The 20,870-nt window shown below is 35.4% G+C and overlaps 1 protein-coding gene and 1 long non-coding RNA gene across 7 annotated transcripts in view; both read left to right on the forward strand.

Moving 5' to 3' along the window:
* The window catches only part of SHANK2 (SH3 and multiple ankyrin repeat domains 2), a 460,235-nt gene that overhangs the window by 393,297 nt on the left and 46,068 nt on the right, over nucleotides 1-20,870 (forward strand). For 3 of the 5 annotated variants that reach the window (XM_070761430.1, XM_070761438.1, XM_070761465.1), the window contains 3 exons: nucleotides 911-1,046; nucleotides 3,155-3,235; nucleotides 7,941-7,961. In XM_070761430.1, the coding sequence (XP_070617531.1) occupies nucleotides 911-1,046; nucleotides 3,155-3,235; nucleotides 7,941-7,961 (238 nt within the window). The remainder of the gene's footprint in view (nucleotides 1-910; nucleotides 1,047-3,154; nucleotides 3,236-7,940; nucleotides 7,962-20,870) is intronic. The other 2 variants (XM_070761447.1, XM_070761457.1) reach the window with 2 other exon arrangements.
* On the forward strand, nucleotides 13,500-13,832 carry LOC139172399 (uncharacterized). 2 transcript variants are annotated; one of them, XR_011559869.1, is made up of 2 exons: nucleotides 13,500-13,589; nucleotides 13,663-13,832. It is a non-coding gene; the product is annotated as an uncharacterized lncRNA (long non-coding RNA). The 2 variants fall into 2 exon arrangements; XR_011559868.1 differs by having other exon boundaries at nucleotides 13,688-13,832.

The raw sequence follows: 20,870 nt of genomic DNA on the forward strand, positions 1-20,870 counted from the left end.
AAACCAGTGATGATGTCACGAAGCCAGTTCTATTGGTGTCAGTCCATGGGCGTCGCCATCTTGTTTTTTTGCATCTATACATGTGCAGAAGCTGGGCACTTTTTCACGAGTGCTTAAAAATCCAGCTTCTGTGCATGCACAGAAGCAAAAAAAAGTGCCCAGCTTCTGCACACGAACAGATTTTGTTTATGAGTGAAATATGCTAAATTAACTGGGATTAATACTGACCACTAATATAGGTTTTTTTTAATGAAAAGTTGTTTTACATGAGACATTGTGTATGTGCTTTTCTCCTGTCATATACTTCTTCAATTCAGTGTATTCCTTGCAGATGTGTTTTAACATATCTTTCTCCTCAGAATCATTTTGATAATGATAGAATAGAATACAATAGAATAGAATTTTTATTGGACACACAAGGAATTTGTCTTGGTGCATATGCTCTCAGCGTACATAAAATACAATATACATTTGTCAAGAATCATATGGTACAACACTTAATGATTGTCATAGGGGTCAAATAAGCAATGAAGAAGCAATATTAATAAAAATCTTAGGATATAAGCAACAAGTTACAGTCATACAGTCAACATGGGAGGAAATGGGTGAAAGGAATGATGAGAAAAACTAGTAGAATAGAAGTGCAGATTTAGTAGAAAGTCTGACAGTGTTGAGGGAATTATTTGTTTAGTAGAGTGATGGCGTTCGGAAAAAACTGTTCTTGTGTCTAGTGTCTAATTTCATAGGAGAATTTGACAAGCTGCGTAACAAAATTTGATCCTCACATTAGTCTAGGATTAAATTAATTTATATGGGAATTCACAAAAACGAAAACAGCCTTTTTCCTTGTGAATTTAATATGAATTATTTTGTTTCCTTTAATTCAATCCCATTCTTTTTTTGTCTACAGGTTAATAATGAAAATGTAGTCAAGGTTGGCCACCGACAGGTGGTGAACATGATCCGACATGGAGGCAATCACTTAGTTCTTAAAGTTGTCACTGTAACCAGAAATCTAGATCCAGATGACACAGCCAGAAAGAAAGGTACCGTCTTTTCATTATTTTAATTGTTTCTTCATAAAAGAATCTGGTATACTATTCCATTTTTTGATTTTTTGTAGGCTGGTGGAATAATTTATGCATTATGCCAGCATTTATGGCAAGGCGCGAGAGCACGGAGCCCGCCATATGATCAGCAGGGGAGGGTCTCACCCAGATGGGTGAGACCTCCCAGAGGGCAGCGCGAAGGCTGCGCATGCCTCCCTGGTTCAGAGGCGGGACGGTTGGGACTGGCATATATAAAGGCCTACCATTTTCTGACTCTCAAGTAATTGTTAATTAAAGGAAAAGATGAATGTCCACATTCAAGAATGCAAAGATTCTTTTAAGATAGATTTCCAGTGGTGTGGCCGCTGGGACTTCTGGTGCTATCATTGCTCCTGAAGTGCCTCTGTATGTGTATGTGAAAAAATTGGGTGGAGACTAATTTTATAATTGATACTATCTTCCTGCAATGTGCTATTAACATTCTGTATGAATGAAACAATTTACACTCATTGCCAGGGAATTGCTCCACAAGGAAGTATTTCCAGCATAACTAAGTATCTTCTGAAAGATAAAAACAGAGTTAATACATTTATGTCCGAATCCAATTAGGTGTTGTTGTAATCTGTCAAAAGCATGTGCTAAAATATTTTCATATACATAGTTCTCCACATTAATGTCCATTCCTACTGATTAACAAAATATGGTGGCAGATTTTGGGTATCATGAAAGAGGAATAATTGTTAGCTATTTGATTTATAAATAATAAATCACAATCCTTCAAGGTGTCTTTGACCTAGAACATGTGTGATTGATTCAGTCAACAAATATACTTTTTATTTTTATACATTCATATTTTTAATCAATAACAACCATATTGAAATATTATTCTAAGATGAATAAAGGCACTCTGTATTTTTGATGTCTTTTTCTTACTAATACTTGCAACTGTCCCATTGCTGTTAAATACATATGCATGTTACTATCTTTACATGGCATTTGATTTTTATGGTCGTATGTCGCCAATCGCTAACTCAACATGTTTTAAATCATGCACATACATTTATCAAAGAACAATTAATCTTGATAATAAACCAAAAATTGATTATTGGTAATTCCTATTTAATGAAAGTATGTTATCATTGGAGGTACTAATAGACATAATTATAACACAAAATAATATGAACAATGAGCTCGTAATGACATGTGTTCATGTTAGAATAAAGCTGGAGTTCTTATGGCATGCTATCTTTCAACATTGTTTATTGATTATGAAGATGGCAATATTAAATAACAGGGTCTCCATATTAATTTCTATTATTTTTTGCCAAGTTGTTGGCACTTTCCCTGCTTTTCTAAGACTATTCCACTTTCAATTCTCAGAGTTAGTGGTGAGAATAATTTGTATAAGGAAATCCTGCAGCCAACTACCATGCATTTTGGCAATTGAATGTTGGTTAGTGGCTTTTATTTGTTCTTTAACTTTTCCATGCAGTTTGTAATTTATTGATCTGTATTTATGTTACAAATATACCTGATCAGAATTGTTGTTCAGTATCTACTCCTAGGAGCAGGATTAAATGTAGGAATGAAAGTACATGATTCATAAATCTTATTTACCATATGATGCCAATTTTATATATGTGAGCTTCAGTAACATAGCAAAGCCTTCTTGTAATAATCCAATTTTGGCATCAACATGCTATGCTTACAATGATTCACTTATGCATTTTTATCTCATGTCTAGAATATGAGACTATGAGTTCAGCATAGCAAACATATTGTTTAAAAAGTCAAGTACCATACAGTTTTTGCATAACCAGAAAGAAACAGTCTTGTTTTGAACATTGTTGTGTCTAAGATGTCTACTGCAAGCTTTCATTTAGCTAAATTAATACCCATGTGTTGTATTTCGTATTGGTGAACATTTCTATATGTAGCTCAGAAGTATTGCTATAGATAAGAGACAACTTTATCTTTTTGGGGGGCACTGAGGGCAAGCAGTTTAATTTTCATTTTAAATAATAATAGTCATTTTGAATTGAATCTGAACCATGTATTCTGAAGTGTTTTTACTTATTATCTATATCCTTCTGTTTAACGCAAAGCCCCACCACCGCCAAAACGGGCTCCAACCACTGCACTGACCTTGCGGTCTAAGTCAATGACCTCAGAGCTTGAAGAGCTTGGTAAGAAAGTGTTTTTAAAGAGCATGCTGCAATGATGGAGATGTAAAGCCAATGTTATACTGTTTGAAAGTGAACTGCACCTTGTACCTGAATATTGGATTGCAATGATTACATAGGAATGTTGCATTTCTGGAAGCTCCATGTTTGCATGATGAGCATGAATAATCCTACCTTGTTTCCAGCTCTGCAAGAGAATGTATTTATCATTTATATGCATCATCAATTTAAACATTGAACTGTAGCTTATTTTATTTTATTGTATTTTTGATTAATCAGTTCATCTAATATTGTTTTATTTTAAATTTCTGTGGCATCTCATTAGTGGATAAAGGTAAGCTGTTAGTCCTTGTTTTTAAAAAGCTGGCAAAAAAACCCCCCACCTATGTACCTGTAGCTCCTGTTGGGGTTCTTTGCTTTGATTCCCAAATGCAATTAGTGGATAGAAACAGATTTCTGCTCTCAGATCCCCTCTATCAGCAGTTCAAAGTCGATTTGAAGCTTTTGCACAAATTTAACAAGCGATTATCAAAGTTATCATCTCTGTCAGACACATTTGCTTTTAAGATAGAAAAAGGGAAACTGCTTTACGGGGGTTTTTGGTAGCCTTTCCACTTTGCTGATCATATTTAATAACTGACAAAGTAAGAATATCCATTAGACGAAAGAAAGGATCCTTCCAGAAATGCAGCAACTGTATGCTTCCTATTGGGGGGTTCTGCACCAATCATAATTGCTTATTTATTACTAAATTTTGCTAAAGTATTAGCAAGAATTTCTAATTTCTAAAAAGTATTTCTGACTTTAAAAAAAAAAGTTTTTAATATTTGCATGGTAATTGGTTTAGTTATCATACTTATGAAATTCAATGAAAGTTACTGAGTAATTGGTTGATTCTTAATAACTTCCTTCATAATCTTATTTATGTTATTTATTAAATTATTATGCTGCTCAGCTCACATTTTGAGAGAACCTTGATATCTCTTACTTAACCAAATACTTGGAAAAAAATAACACAATATTTTAAATTGAACATAAAAATACTTAAGCTTTTTGTAATTAGCTATATTTAAACAAAACTAAAAAGTTCAATAGAAAATATTTGTCAAATACAAAACTTACTATTAGGTGTACAACATTTTCTATGGATTTATTTTCTTGATTATAAAATTTATTAAAATTTTCTTCACAGAAACACCATTGTTATGTTACAAAAGACATTTTTTTAATTATTTGTTTTTAATTTAATCTTGCGATGATTTTCATACCTATAAGGGATCTCTATATACATGGTAGCGTTGATGTGATTTAATTTTGTCAATATCAGATTTCTTGATTATTGGGAATATTGTTTAATTATCCTTCTCGAGAGTTGGTAAAATAGCATACACACTTTTCATCCATTGTGAAAGGTTTTTAGATTTTTTAAAATAAGGCAGATAAATATCTTAGATTTCTAGATGGAGTTGCTTTTTTATAGTGTTGGGAAAAAAGTCTTCTGGATTATTTTTGCATTTTTTTGTTATGACAAAACTAGGCTTCCATAAACAAGATTACTCTTTAGAGAAGAGAGGGGCGGCATACAAATCTAATAAATAAATAAATTAAAGATCCTTGCTAGGGAAAGAAGAAAGGGAAGGGCCTATTGTCTACCTGCATCCTTCAGCTCCCACACTTTTCTAAAGAATTCCCCAAGTCTCCCAAACAGAAACTTCATAGGAAAATAGAAATGATGATTTTATATTTGCCCCCAACTTTGATTGGCTACAAAGTTCGGATACAGCCTAATCTAAGTTAACCATAATGTTTATATGAGCAGTGAGTAGAATCTATTCATTGACCTGTATCTGGAAAAGAATAGAAATCAGTGTCTAGTGCTAAATCAAATTCATTTCTTGCACTCCTGCTTTAATATATTATTATTCTACTAATGAACTATTTTAAGGTCCAGAAACTATTTTCCTTGGGCCATGGCAGTAGTCATTTACAGGCAAAGTGGCTGAAATGGAGCTGTGATCTATGTCCTGATGTATTCTCATCAGGGTGGATTTGATTTAAATCAACTCGATTTAAATCGTAATTTTTAAAGAGCAATTGTCATCTCTGTCCTGCAGCAGCTCCGCCTCTGATCCGCTGTTGACTCACTGACAGTCCCATTCACTTTAATGGGATGGCTGGTGATGCAGCAGTGACACAACAAGGTGAGGGACATAGCAAGCAGCAGGTGAGTGGATGCCTGCTAACAGGCACTGCCATGATGGACCTGAAATGACAGGAGCTCTTTAAATGTAAGGTAGTACCTGGTAGTTAGAATCTTTAATATTATTTGCAAACAAAATGAAGATGTCCTATTTAGCTCGCAGAGCTTCGATTCATTGAGTGAGTTTACCAAAAATGTAAATATTGCAGAATATGCAACCTCATGCTAAATATCTAAGCTCCATTTCATGTCTCTGTTTTGCTATACATTGTAATCTTCTGTATGGATCATTGTAGATGATCTATCTATAGTATTTTGAAGCTTTCTGGGAGGATAAAACGAGTTTAGTATAAAAATGCAAACTGAATTAAGGAAAATAGTCCCTTTTGTTTTTCAAAGACCTCCTAAGTACTATAGGATGTGAAGATTTATAAAGATAACTATAATCACTAAACGTGTTACTACTTCAAATTCATCAGTCTGACTCAAATCAGCTTTTTTCCCACTAAATAAAGTCAACTAAAACTCTTAGACTTTTAAGATTTTTTCTTTTATATATATATATTTTAAAGTTTAGCATTGAATACCTTTTTAACCATAAAAACAATATAAAAATGATCATTGTAATATAAAAGAATGGTCTTTCTTCTTTAGTAATATGATTTTTATATACAGAAAGATACCTCAGTGCGATAAAATTTTGTCTTATAGCTTTATAATTCTAGTTTTGATTTATTTAAAATTCAACAGGTTTGATGTGAATAAAGCTATTGTCAGCGTTACTAGGTAGACCAGAAAGGAAACAATAAGCTAACTCTATTTTTCTGTAAAGCTACACTAGCAGATTCTTGCAAATCTTAAAATATAATTCTCTCACCAATTCCACCTCTCTTTATAGGCTAAGAAATTTCAAGTGAGAAAGTTTTATTGATATTTAGGCAACTTTATTGAATTTAGATATTTCTTATTAAGCTGTAGAATACACAACGTGCACTGTCTATATATATTGCCAATAGTGCTAATACATTAGAACTAACAGATATTTTTACAAGTGGAATGACCAGTAGATGGCAATAATGAGTTTACATGTTTCTGTGTCTCATTGCTGCCACTTAATGGTTGTGTACATTTTTGCAACCCAGATCTGATAGCATTAAAATGTAGTCTGGGTTGCTTATCTGTAGTAAAGAATTTGAATGTATACATGCAATGTGAAATTCTGTGCACACTTGCTTGTTTGTATGTATTACTGAAACAAATTTGAGTATTGTTTTTTTAGATTCTATTTTTTTTAGATTCTTTATATTTTCTTCAATTATCATAACCACACCCATAATCTAATTAATAAAGATCATTTAATCAAAATAGTATGCTTTCTTAAGTAAACTATTGTAAATATATACTTTATATTTTACTATTTAAAAAGAAGAAGATGCTTAAGAAAATAATTTATCTTTTTCCAACTTAGAATATGTCTATTCTCAATGAATTATCTGCAAAGATTGGCCATTTTCCACCCTGTGGAAATGCTAGAAATTAAATTTGGTGTAAAGCATAAGCTAACTATATGTTTTTTCCAATATACTTCGGTTATGTTACTTTTAAAACATTATTTTCCCACCCCTTCCCTTTTTATTTCACCTAAAACTGGTTCAAATATCCCCCAAGTTTCATGAGCAATTTATTCTTGTGTAAATAATAGGAAATATCTATATCTTTTAGGAAGCAGACAATTCTAGAATCATTGTGATAGTTGGATTTATTTTCTATTTGCCCCTAAAACATTTAACACATTGACTTTCAGATAATCCCTTACTCTGACATTTTATATATTAGAAATATTTAATTTTTGCTGTCCTGAAAATTAATTCATCTTTGGGAGATATTTGCTGACCTGGAAAACAATCTGTGCTAAATACTTTTAAACATCACAAATAACTTTGTAGATATTAATGAAAGGACTTTAAGTAATGCTGTTTGAAACAATGAATATGTGCTGACATTTTATCACAGTGTTGCTAGTTTTTTAACGTAGATACCAGTATCTGCCTCCAGTTGTTGTGTGGCCTCTCAGTGCTGGAATCCACAAATTTAAGAAGTCATAGCTTGATTATACTTATCCATAAAGTTTTTGCATTCTCACTGACCATTAGGCACCCTTTTAATAATTACAATTTCATTCAAAAATCCTTTTAACATTTGCAGAAAGGTAATTAGGAATTGATAATCAGAGGGTTACAGTTCATTTCTTTTTAAATTCCAAGTATTTTGAGAATGCCTCTTTCAAATTGCATTCCCCCCTAAAAAAAACAGCCCATCTATGCTGTTTAACTTCTGAAATTAGATATTTATTTTAGAAATAGTCAACTACTTTTTAATGCTTCTTAAATACAGTTCATCCAATACTACTGGCTGGTGTGTCTAATGCTCAATGTCAGTGCTTAACATTTATTAAAAGACTACTCTTTTCAGTTTTTGATTTATTTTCATTCCCTTTCTATTTCCAAGCTTCAGTACGGAAGAAGAAGGGTAAGGGGAAACATTTTTGTCTCTTTATTTTTTTTCCTGCACCATCTTATATTAAAGTGGAATACACAAGTGTATGTAGTGGTTGAAATTATCAATCACAAAATAATAAATCTGTAGGGTTTTAGTCATTTAGAGAAGGGATTGCAATATATAGGTATAAAATAATTATATCCCTTGAGAAATCTTGTTTGACATAAATGATCCCATTTTTTTTTGTTCTTTTGCCTTGCCTCCTTCATCCCAACTCTCTCTCCCTTTATATGTATGAGACCATTTCTGGTTGTCCCCAGTCATTACCACAAGGTTACTGTGCTATCTGGCAACTAATTAGGACTGTTTCATACATAATATTCTTCTTACAAACGGGAGCCTCCTTGCATAGAAAAATGTGCACACACCTGTTGTGTTATTTGTCTCTTCGGCTGTGTATTTGGAATCTGATGAGCCCAGAACACATGTAACAGAGTCAAAACAGACCCTGGCAAAACTATCACCTTCATCATTTCCCCCCCCCCACACACTATGGTTCCCTTCGTGTTGGCATGTCATGTGTGAAGCAGCCCTATGAGAAACAGTGGCAAGTAACAGGAGTTTGGTGTAGTCCTGCATCACTTAATTAACTTGCCTGCTTAACGGCCAGTTATTAATCACAGAACCACACTGCCTCTGTCTCAAAAAAATAGGCACCTCACACACACCCTTTGAGTCTTTACCTGGAGTACTGCTGCTCTGCATAATTTCAGGTTTAATGTAGCATATTCCACACTGTCCTGTGTGCATGGAATGCTGTCCCTTTAACTAATCCATAAGGTCACAACTCTCCTCTCCTTTATCTCCTTGAGACCCACCTCTGCTGCAAAGCATACAAGTTTATTGTGCAACTTGCAATAACTGATTGCTAAACGAAAGGACTATCGGGGATTAATGGACATTTTGTAGTAATATTAAATATATGCACATAAAGTTTGCATATGTTTAGTTGCATCCTGTTTCTTCCCAAGCTTTTTTATGTCACCTGTTTTCTTCAAGGCAGGGCACCTGATTTTGGTATATGTGATCACACAGCACATTGCTAATCCTTTATGTATCATTAAGACAAAATACATTATAGACCAGTGGCATATAAATTGCAAACTTGTTTATAATACTAACACCTTACAATGGGAATTGAAATGACTGAAATAAGATTTGCTTAATTTTGCTTTCATTATTTATCTTAATATTTTACTAGAACAGTCACTTTTTGTGTTGATCCTCGGCCAAAAGTTCCAAATTCAGTATTTCCTTAGTTATGGTGGTATTCCAAATTGTCTACCATAAATATCTTTGTAGCTATAAAAGCCCTTGACATGTTGAGAGCCCGTATGAAGTTATGACTCTGTACTAGAATTGAATTATACAATATGTATAATATGTGCCTGCTTTTTCTTCTTTTCCTGAATAAAACATAGATCCTATTGATATTCAAGGTTAATGTTTGAGCATTCAGGCTCAGACTTATTTCACATGCTGTAGCATTCATTATGTATATGAAGGTTAACCTTAGAATATCTGCCTTGAAAGATCAGCTGCTCAAACTAAGAATTAATAAATTCACTGTTCTTTGTGCAACCCTATTTTTAAAAAACAGGTGTGTCCTGTGATATATCAAAGATGCTTTTCATGTACTTTATGTAGAGACTGTTCCATTCAGTTCAATAGCATAGCTTTATCGGCATCTATTCGCCACACTGAGATTTCCATGATACTGCGAGGATTGATTCATTCATTGAACTTTGTGCCTCTGAACTGTAGCTCCTTACATAGAACGAAGCTTACCAGATCAGGACTATGGTTCAGTCAATAATATTTTTATTGGGAAATGAAAGCCATAAAATATTAAAATAATGCATAGTTTTCCATTGCTTTTAACTTTTTTTTGCACTTTCCACAACTTCTGTAATAACTTCTTAAATTGCAAGGTCTATATTTTCTTTTCAATATCTTTTATGAACTCAGAAATATAATATTAGTGCTGGAAATAAAAACTTGCTATCTAAAAATAATTTTCTTATGAATAATAATTATATTAAAAAATAATTATTATAACTATAACAATATTTAGGGGGGGAAATTAGGATTCACACATCATGGTAGCCTGGCCACATGAATACTTCTGTACTGCAATGAGTTTTTTTATATCAGCCACAATTAAATGAAACAAGTTAAGTTAGATTATCCAGGGTCATGTTAAAATTCTGGAAAAGGAGCAATGTAACGTAAATATAAAGGCAAACACTTTGATATAATTGATATAAAACATTTGTGTATGGTGTGTATATCCAGTAATTCAAGAAGAATAAATTACATATCATGGTTTCCTCTATATAATGTGTGAACAACGTGCCCTGCTTCAAATATGACTAATGCCATTGCAAGTTCTGTATACATGTATGTAGTGTGCTAACTGTTAAAACTAGTACACAGACCAAACTGATATGCATAAAAAAGTGTGTGTGTGTGTGTGTGCATAAAATAACTATATTGAAAAGAACGGGGAAATTCTATGCTCATATCTGAGTTAATACTCTTACAAGGGTAGCAATGAGTGTACTATATATTTGTGAAAGTACAAACAAATTCCAACAAATTAAGTAATTTAACTATTTACTAATAATAACATTAATGTGAATTGATTGTTTAAAAATATTAATAATAATTAATATTTTTAAAACACAAAACGGCAAAATAAAATAGCCCACTTGATTGATTTAAAAATATTAATCATGAAATAAATCAGAACACACATTATTTCAGTAGGTCCCTGATTTTAACCAAAGATCTGTTAGTTTTCTGCATAATTAAACAGTTTAATTATTTATATTTTGTTTTCTGAAGTCACTCCATCAGCAGCATATTTTATTCTAACAGGTAACTTATTGTATTTGATAATACTTCAAGACTTCAATTAAATATTTAAAATAGAAAATCTTAACTGTATCACTTCTATACTGAATAGAGTTTGTAAGTCCTTTATAAGTCTTCCCAAAATGATAACATGTGACACAAGTACAGTACATGTCATTAATTTATTGGTTTTTATGAAGTGCTAAATTGAAATATACACATTTGTAGACGTGAAGTAGGATTTATTAGCCTATTTCACATTAAAAGTGTTTCTATTTTTGTTGATCTTGCCCTTAAAATTACAAATGCTAATTCAACAGTAGATGCAGCAACAGGTGTGCATTTTTAACAATTGTTATATGTCATCCAGAAGAGACAATGTTTATAGCCTGTTCCATTTTCAATGTCAATTTCTTTTTCTTTTAAGAAAAAGTTTGCCTTTTAAAAAAAATAATTGTCAAAACAAATGCTATATTTGCTATACTTTTTAATAAAACCTGGCCCTGTGGATTCCCTGAACTGACTGTATACTATAGGTCTTGCTATTTCATCATTATGGAACTCACTACAGAGCTATACAACTACAGAACAGCACAACTATAATGCAAACAGATAAACCAGGCATCTTCAAAGATACGGATTATTTTGGACAGAAGTCTTCAAGTCGCCGTAATATTGTCTAATGGAAGATATCAATAAATTTTTCTGAAGCTAAAAAGTCTAATATTGAATTTCTGAAAATATTTATGTAAGTGTTCATATGTTGAAACAAAATGAAATCAACCTTTAATTAAAATTGTATTATTTATTTATACTTTATTAAATTATTTTATTTATTTACTTATTTATTATTTAATGTTCTTGTAGATATGCAGTTAGGCTACTAATGTCTGACCTTATTTTTTATTTTATTTATTTGGAAGGGACCATGCGAGTCATCAAGTCCAACCCCCTGCCTAAGCAAAAACCCTATAGCATCCCAGCCAAATGGCAGTCCAATTTCCTCTTTAAAATGTCCAGAGTATTGGAGTTCACAATGTTCGCTGGTAGGTTGTTCCACTGGTTGATCGTTCTGACCGTCAGGAAGTTCTTCCTTATTTCCAGGTTGAATCTCTCCTTGGTCAGCTTCCAGCCGTTGTTCCTCATCCGGCCCTCCGGTGCCCTGGAGAATAAAGTGATCCCCTCCTCTCTGTGGCAACCCCTCGTATACCTGTAGACTGCTATCATGTCCTCTCTGGCCCTCCTTTTCTCTAGGCTATCCATGCCCAGTTCCCGCAGTCTCTCTTTGTAAGTCTTGGTTTCTAGACCCCTGATCATTTTGGTTGCTCTTTTCTGCACCTTCTCTTATTTATTTTGTTTTTTTATTTATTAGGCGAACCGTGAATTATTAGTTATATAGTGAATTTATTTTACTCTTTTTTAACACATATAAAAATAATGTAACAAAATACAATGTTATAGCACCAGGGCTTGCTAGAGAGGCATGTGACATTTTCAGCTTTTGCTGTTCTTAGCCATAATAAAGAAAAGTTAAACCATGAAAATGCAGCGTAAATGAAATAATTGCCTAAAGTTAAAGCTCTGTCTTAAAGCAAATGCCCATTCAGGCTCTCTTTCTGATTTGCCTGGCAAAAAATGATTTTCCCTCGCAAAAAAACTGGGAAAATTTTTGCCTGGGAAGATTTTAAAATCTATTCAGATAATTTTTGGGAGAATTCCTTGCTTTGTCTCAAAAAAATAATCATCATGTGCTATGTATCATTAAAACAGCAACCTCCAGTGCCCTTTTCAGAAATAGTTCTCCATTTCTTACCAGTTGTAAATGCACACTATATGTGAATAAAACATTCATACGGTTATAACATATAATTCACCCCAATATGTAAAGTACAGTGATACCTCGTCTTACAAACGCCTCGTCATACAAACTTTTCGAGATACAAACCTGGGGTTTAAGATTTTTTTGCCTCATCTTACAAACTATTTTCACCTTACAAACCCACCGCCGCAGCTGGGAAACCCCACCTCCGGACTTCCATGTTTTTGTGATGCTGCAGGGGAATCCCAGCAGAGGAATCCCAGCAGCACAAAAACGGGCGCTTCGCTGGCAACGGAAGTCCGAAGGTGGGGTTTCCCAGTGAGGGGAGCCTCAGTGAAATCGCAGCATCGCAAAAACACAGAGGTCCAGAGGTGGGGTTTTGAGGACTTCGGTGTTTTTGCGACGCTGTGATTTCACTGATGCTCCCTTTGCTGGGAAACCCCACCTCCGGATTTCCGTTGCCAGCAAAGTGCTCATTTTTGTGATGCTGGGATTCCCCTGCAGGATCTCAAAAACACAGAAGTTCGGAGGTGGGGTTTCCCATGGAAGTGAGCCTCAGGGGGGTCCCAGCAGCGCAAAAATGTGCGCTTTGGCTGGCAAAAGGGGTGAATTTTGGGCTTGCACGCATTAATCTCTTTTCCATTGATTCCTATGGGAAACATTGTTTCGTCTTACAAACTTTTCACCTTAAGAACCTCGTCCCGGAACCAATTATGTTTGTAAGACAAGGTATCACTGTACTTAGTTGTCTTTCTTCACTACAGAAAAATAATTGGGGGTGATTTTCCAGTCCTGGTGAAAAAAAGCATTGCAGGAAATGAACAATGGAATCATAGGCACTCAAGAGGATCACAGTTCTATGGCTACTATACATAGCGGTACTTTGCTGAGCAAAACTCTTCAACTGATTGACAGAAAAAGGAGTAAGTCAATTGACGCAATGGATTTATTAAGATTTTCCAAGTGCAAAGGTTTCTATGGAATGTCTTTTCAAAGCTTTTAATCTCTTTGTGTCTTTCAGATTCCATGGTACATTGCGGTCTAACTGCTGCCATGCTGTAAAAATTCACTAGGAAGCATTTTTTATTAGAATTCATTTTTCTTCAGTTATTAACTGTTACACAGTTCTTTCTGAGGGAAGTTATAAAATAAATGCTTTTAGGAAACTTGTGACTTGTTTTTATTTCCCATGGCATTCTGCTAAACTTACCGTGCTTTTTGGAAAAGTGTTCTCAATTTTCAAATTTCATCTCTTTCAACACCCAACTAAAATTCAGCAAATCTTAATTTCAGAATGGAAAAGCTTTTCTTTCTTTTGAGCCTAAAAGGTTATAGTTGAATTTAGAAGGTAATTCAAGTAATATTTCTTGTATTCCAGAAATAAAGCTGTTAAAAATATTTCTAGTTCCCTTAATGGACATTTAAGAGGGGTTTGAGGGGATTGTACGTAAATAATCTCCCTCCCCCCATCAGAATAGAAGCAAAAGGTAATATTAGTGTTGCAGCTGTACCAGCTACCCGTCAAGGTAGATATTAGTAGTTATTTCCAAAAGATGGATGAGTTTATATCTACCCATGAAAGTAACAGCTAAAAAGAAGGAAAAATTACTGCTTTGTGTTTCATTATTATTGTTAAATCTTATGTAGAACTAGTTTATTAAAAAGATTTATATACACAACCTCCCCTAATCCATTGTCAGTTTTTATTTTTTAATGATAAAATTTTTAACTAATTTGTGATATTGGTACATTGTCATTTATTTATTTGTTTATTGGATTTGTATGCCGCCCCTCTCCGAGGACTCGGGGCAGCTCACAACATATCAAAAAGTACAAAACGGTATACATCTCAAAACATCCAATTAATATAACTATTAATTCATATTAATTAATATGAACCTAAAAACTCCAATATGATTTAAAAAACATTCATCACCATTCACTCCATAAATGTCATAATGTTAAATAAAAAAAATACCCTGATAACTGTTAGTATGCAGAGCTTTAAAATAATTCATGTGATAATTCATGTGATATTCTAGAAAGTCTAATGGAAGCCTACAGGTTTAAAACATCCTTTATTTTATTATTTATTTATTTATTTTATTTATTTATTAGATTTGTATGCCACCCCTCTCCGAAGACTCGGGGCCGCTAACAACAATATAAAAAGACAATGTAAACAAATCTAATATTAAAAGACAATCTAAAAAACCCCAATTTAAAGAACCACTCATACATACTAGCATACCATATATAAATTCTATAAGCCTAGGGGGAAGGAAAATTTCAATTCCCCCATACCTGACGACAGAGGTGGGTTTTAAGGAGCTTGCGAAAGACAAGGAGGGTGGGGGCAACCCTGATATCTGGGGGGAGCTGGTTCCAGAGGGTCGGGGCCACCACAGAAAAGGCTCTTCTCCTGGGTCCCGCCAAACGACATTGCTTAGTCGACGGGACCCGGAGAAGGCCAACTCTGTGGGACCTAACCAGTCGCTGGGATTCGTGCGGCAGAAGGCGGTCCCGGAGATATTATTAGCATTTAGCTTCTATATACTGTACAATAAATTTCTATATTATTTTCTGATATAAAATTCATATATAGTTTCTTAAGTTCTTTTAAACTCAAGGTTGGATGTGATGGTATCTTCTCAGCAGCCTGGGTTGTACAAGATGAAAGACATCAACATTTCCTTCTACAATTTGCTTAGCTGCACATCAAATTGAGAAGAGCTTTGTGAAATTGTGCTTTGACATCCTTGCATCCATTTCCCCCTGCATCTTCTTTAAACCTTAAAAAGTACCCCCAAAAAGAATAAATATTTTGACTTCCCCCATTTTAAAAGGACAGTTTGAAAACACCAACTTTGATGGTTGTTCTAGGTCCATGATGGTGAAACTATGGCATGCATGCCAGAGGTGACAGACAGAGCCCTCTCTGCTAGCATATGCACCATTACTCCAGGTCAGATCTCCATGTTGTCTCTTTGGTAAGCTTCTGTTTCCCTGCAAATGATGAAACAGAAGCTCATGAAAGAAAAAGATCTTACCTCTTGCTGCACTGCCGGTATTGGGATGCCCCGCCTCTTGCAAGCCAGCGGCCTACTGCACATGTGCACATGTCTATGCACATGTCTATGCACTTGTCTGCCTGCCTGCATTTGCACATGTCTATGCGTGCATATGTTTGCACATGTAAGGGGCATGCATAAGTGCACCAGCGTGCCTACCGTCCCGTGTTGTTGTTGTTGTTGTTATTGTTATTATTATTATTATTATTATTATTATTATTATTATTATTAATTGGATTTGTATGCCGCCCCTCTCCGTAGACTCGGGGCGGCTAACAACAGTGGTAAAAACAACATGCAACAATCCAATACTAAAGCAGCTAAAAACCCTTATTTTAAAACCAATCATACATACACACATACCATACATAAATTGTAGAAGCCTAGTGGGAAAGAATATCTGACGACAGAGGTGAGTTTTAAGAAGCTTACGAAAGGCAAGAAGGGTGGGGGCTATTCTAATCTCTGGGGGGAGTTGGTTCCAGAGGGCTGGGGCCGCCACAGAGAAGGCTCTTCCCCTGGGTCCCGCCAAAGGACATTGTTTAGTTGACGGGACCCGGAGAAGGCCCACTCTGTGGGACCTAATTGGTCACTGTGATTCGTGCGGCAGAAGGCCTAATGTTTCTCTCTTACTAGCATCATGTATATAAACATTGTTATATATTTGTATACTACCAATACACACTTGACAATATAAATAAATAAATGAATAAATAAAATAAAATAAAATGTTCTCTCAACTTCTTGTTCTTGCATGCACACACATCTTTCAGTTTGGGCATGCCCGCACAATTTGGGCACTTAATTTCTTAAACATTTGCCATCACTGTTCTAGGTTATTACATAATTTATAAGATATTGCTAACAGTGTTCTAATACATCTTCATTCATCATACTAAATGTAGTTTTACCAAATATAGTTTAGAATGTGAAGCATAGTGTATATATATATATATATATATATATATATATATATATATATATATATATATATATGCATAAATTTGATACAATGTAGCTGCCTTGTCTGCGTATACATCATGAGTAATCAAAATAACCCAAGTTATATTCTGCAAAACATTTTTACACATTACACCAAATCATTTATTAACTTTCTTAGTCTTGATTTTGTAAAAGGAATGTTGAACCATCATTACTTGAAGTAGATGCTAGATCAATACTTTTTGACTTGTGTAGGCAGAGTAAAATTCTAACTATGATTTATAATTTACACAGCATGCTTAATTTTAATACCATAAACTATAGTAGTCCGAGCTCCGACTATACTTTTTATTATAACAGTTCATATTATACTATTATTATTAATATGATTAGTCCAAGCCATATATTGAATGGATTTTAATTTTGCATGATGTTTTGACTCTACAAGATTATTTACTTATTCATAATTATTTTAAAAAAATTATTGACTATATTTTGCAAAGAAAGGATTCATTTACTCATGACATGGGAATTTATCTTACTGTCTTGCAAATTTCATGGGCCTATGTGGATGCAGACACATGTATGCTTTTTTGAATACCTTAAAACGGGGCAACATACACCCAACCACCAGTCCAAACAAGTAAAACCCCATCTGTGAGATACAGGCAGCATGCAAAACCACGCCCCCTCCGGTCCATACAAACCAACGCAAAAAACTTTCCAAAGAAGTTATCCCTAGTGCCGGGCCCTGATTGGGGGCTACTCCCTTAAAATATCCAGAGATGCTGTCAATAAACTGAATCAACAACTGAAGAAAATATGGGGGTGGGAGAGAAAGCAACTTCTCTTTGGTGTTCATTTCCCTATTCAAATATAATTAGATGCACTCAGAATCATAACATCCTAGTAAATAAACATGAGAAGAATGTTTTTGCCTTTCAGTTAAAATATTTAATTAAAAATAAATATTTTTACTTCTCCTTTTTATAATCTTCTATTCAGATTATAGGGACACAGTTTACAGCACTTGTCTGCAACTTTTGAAAGTAGCCATATCTTTTCCTAAGAGAGCAGGCATGTGTTCACCAGGAAAAAAGGCAGCTGTTCTAAGAAGTGGCTGTACAGTATTGAGATATCACAAAGTAGCTTCATAATTAAATCCAAAGCTCTGTAGCACATGTGCCTATGTACGTGCACTGTATTTACATCAATTTGTTTTTTTTTTGTTTATTTATTTATTTATTCATTTATTTATTAGATTTGTATGCCGCTCCTCTCCGTAGACTCAAGGCGGCTAACAACAATATTAAAACAGCATATAACAAATCTAATATTTAAAATATTTAAAATAGCTAAAAACCTTTATTAAAAGCCAAACATACACACAAACATACCATGCATAAATTGTATAGGCCTGGGGGGAAAGGAATATCTCAATTCCCCCATGCCTGACGACAGAGGTGGGTTTTAAGGAGCTTACGAAAGGCAAGGAGGGTGGGGGCAATTCTGATCTCTGGGGGGAGCTGGTTCCAGAGGGTCAGGGCTGCCACAAAGAAGGCTCTTTCCCTGGGTCCTGCCAGACAACATTGTTTAGTCGACGGGACCTGGAGAAGGCCAACTCTGTGGGACCTAACTGGTCGCTGGGATTCGTGCAGCAGAAGGCGGTCCCGGAGATATTCTGGTCCGATGCCATGAAGGGCTTTATAGGTCATAACCAACAATTACTGAGTTAAACATAAATGAATATATTTAATTAATTAATGAACCCATAATATGATCTAAAATGTAACATGTGATTTTAAAGATTTTTTTTAGCCTTTTATCAGGTGGATTGTATTGATTACAATTCAAACTATTGTAGATTAGATTGGATAATAGCTGGTGTTATTTTTTCCAGCTAAAACATGTACCCAGTCTTCTACTTACTTATTCTTTTCTTTTGAGCTGAGAAGTTTTCTGGTTTGTTCATATGGTTTGAGCTTAAAATTAAATGTGTGTATCTATGTGCATGCGCGCACACACATATATTTGCATTCAAACAATTTATTTTAAAATATTTTATTTTCATCCATAATTTATGGGGAAAAAACCTACTTCAGATAGTATTTTCTACACCAGGGGTATCAAACTCGAGGCCTGCAGGCCAGATCTGGCCCATGGTGTGCTTATATCTCCTGGAAACAACAAAACAAAGGTGGTGCTTCTGCCAGTAAAATGGACCTCAGTGAGGCCCGCCCAAGCTACATTTTCACTGGCAGAGCTCTCAGGCTGCTCCTGACGAGAGTGACATCCACCTTGGCCACATCCACTTGCCCCCCCCCCCCCGGGTGAAACACAATCCTGATGCGGCCCTCAATGAAATTGATTTTGACAACTCTGTTCTACTTTATACCTTTAGTTACATTAATTTGCATTTGAAGACATCCTTGTAATAGCTACTTTTATTTGCATTGTGCAGTAGTAAATTACTTTCCCATATTTACTCATCTAATTTATTTTTCCTGTAACTATAATGTCACCACTTATTTCCCTTAAATTAAAATATTTGGCCTGGCTCTCAAGGGACTGCTGGTTTTTTCCATGTTCCATTAAGAGATTTCAATTTTCACCCACAATGTGGTAAAACTCTTCCAAGTTGTTTCCAAGGACCGGCTGGCCGCTAGGACTGGACGGAGATTTGCGGCGGTTGTGGAAGCTTACAGACCGCCCCAGCAGCAATGGAGCCTTTGCCCATAATTGTCCAGGAATGTTTGGAACTGATATTTTGGTGTTAATAAAGTGACTCATAAATCCCAGTTCTGTGGTCTGCCGCAAGGACCGGCTGGCCACTAAAGGCTGGACAGAGGTTTGTGGTGTTTGTGGACGCTCACGGACCACCTTAGCGGTGGCCAGGCGTGTGAAGGTGATGGTGTGAGGTGAGCACACACACACAGCCAGCATGCTCTGCACCTGCCGCAGGGCATGACGTGTCCAAGGGGCAGAGCAGCGACCACCAGTATAAAGGGGATGGCTCGTAGCTTGCCACCCCCTTTTCAATGCAGATTGCCGGCCTGGCTTGCAAGCACCCACCCACCCGCCCCTCAGCTACAGTGTGACGGGTGGTCGCCTTCAGGGGCCGAGTAGGAATTTTTGGTGGCCATAATACTATTATGCTATGGCCATTTTTTCGCCTACTCCACACTGGTAGCTGGGGAGGGGATGGTTAGGGGGTGTCTGGCAGTTCTCACATAGGGTTAGGTCAATTCAGCTTAAACAATTGCAGTCAGGACTAGGTTGATTTGGAGCTCAGATCCCTATGGTCACTGGGGATGGCGGTAAGAGGCAGAAAATGGGGAAGACAGCAACTGCGTGATCTCCTTTGGGCACCTTTTGGAAGGTGATGGGCTGCTCCTCTCCACGATTACAAGGCTGGGCCGGCCCGGGTTATGGAGGGGAGATGCCCTTGGGGCTCACATACCGCATGCCCAGAGATGACAAGCTGGGTAGGTGAGCCTTCCCACACACTTGGCTGTGGCAAGGAGCAAGGGAAGATCAAGTTCAAGTTCAAAGGGGATCCTTCCCTTGCTCAGCAATGGAGCCTTCGCCCATAGTTGCCCAGGATTGTTTGGAACTAATGTTCCGCCCCCTTTTGGTTACCTCTGCAGATCCATTTTGATGTTAATAAAGTGACTCATAAATCCCAGTTCTGTGGTCCGTGTTCTTATTCCACGTCCGCCACAACAACAATTGCGCTGGAAGTTCAATTTGCATGAAAAGCAGCTGTTTGAATACCAGCTTTAATTGTCCGAAGTTGCTGCTTCTTTGTTTAATCTGATCTCCAATGTTTATGATGATAATGGGAAATAATTAATGTCAAATTAATGTAATATTTAAAATATAAGTAAGATCATACCAATGGGTTAATTAAATGATGTAGGACATAATAATTTTTGAAAACTTTTAAATTTGGTGAAACTTATATCAAGAAACTTACATTAAGTGATCATGGGCTACATGCTACTATTACTGAAATAAATTAAGTTTTTCAGATTTAACCGGGGCAGGAGAATATACTATATTCTTCCACTTTCATTCTTTGTTCCGCTTTTTCATACTGAACCTCTTGAACTATGTAACTATCCCTACATATTGTTTTGAAAGTCTAAGGACAATTCTGTTAATGTTTTCAGACTCAGATATGCAAAAAAA

The sequence above is a fragment of the Erythrolamprus reginae genome, chromosome 1 (genome assembly GCF_031021105.1).
Source record: "Erythrolamprus reginae isolate rEryReg1 chromosome 1, rEryReg1.hap1, whole genome shotgun sequence".
Classification (NCBI taxonomy): Eukaryota; Metazoa; Chordata; class Lepidosauria; order Squamata; family Dipsadidae; genus Erythrolamprus; species Erythrolamprus reginae.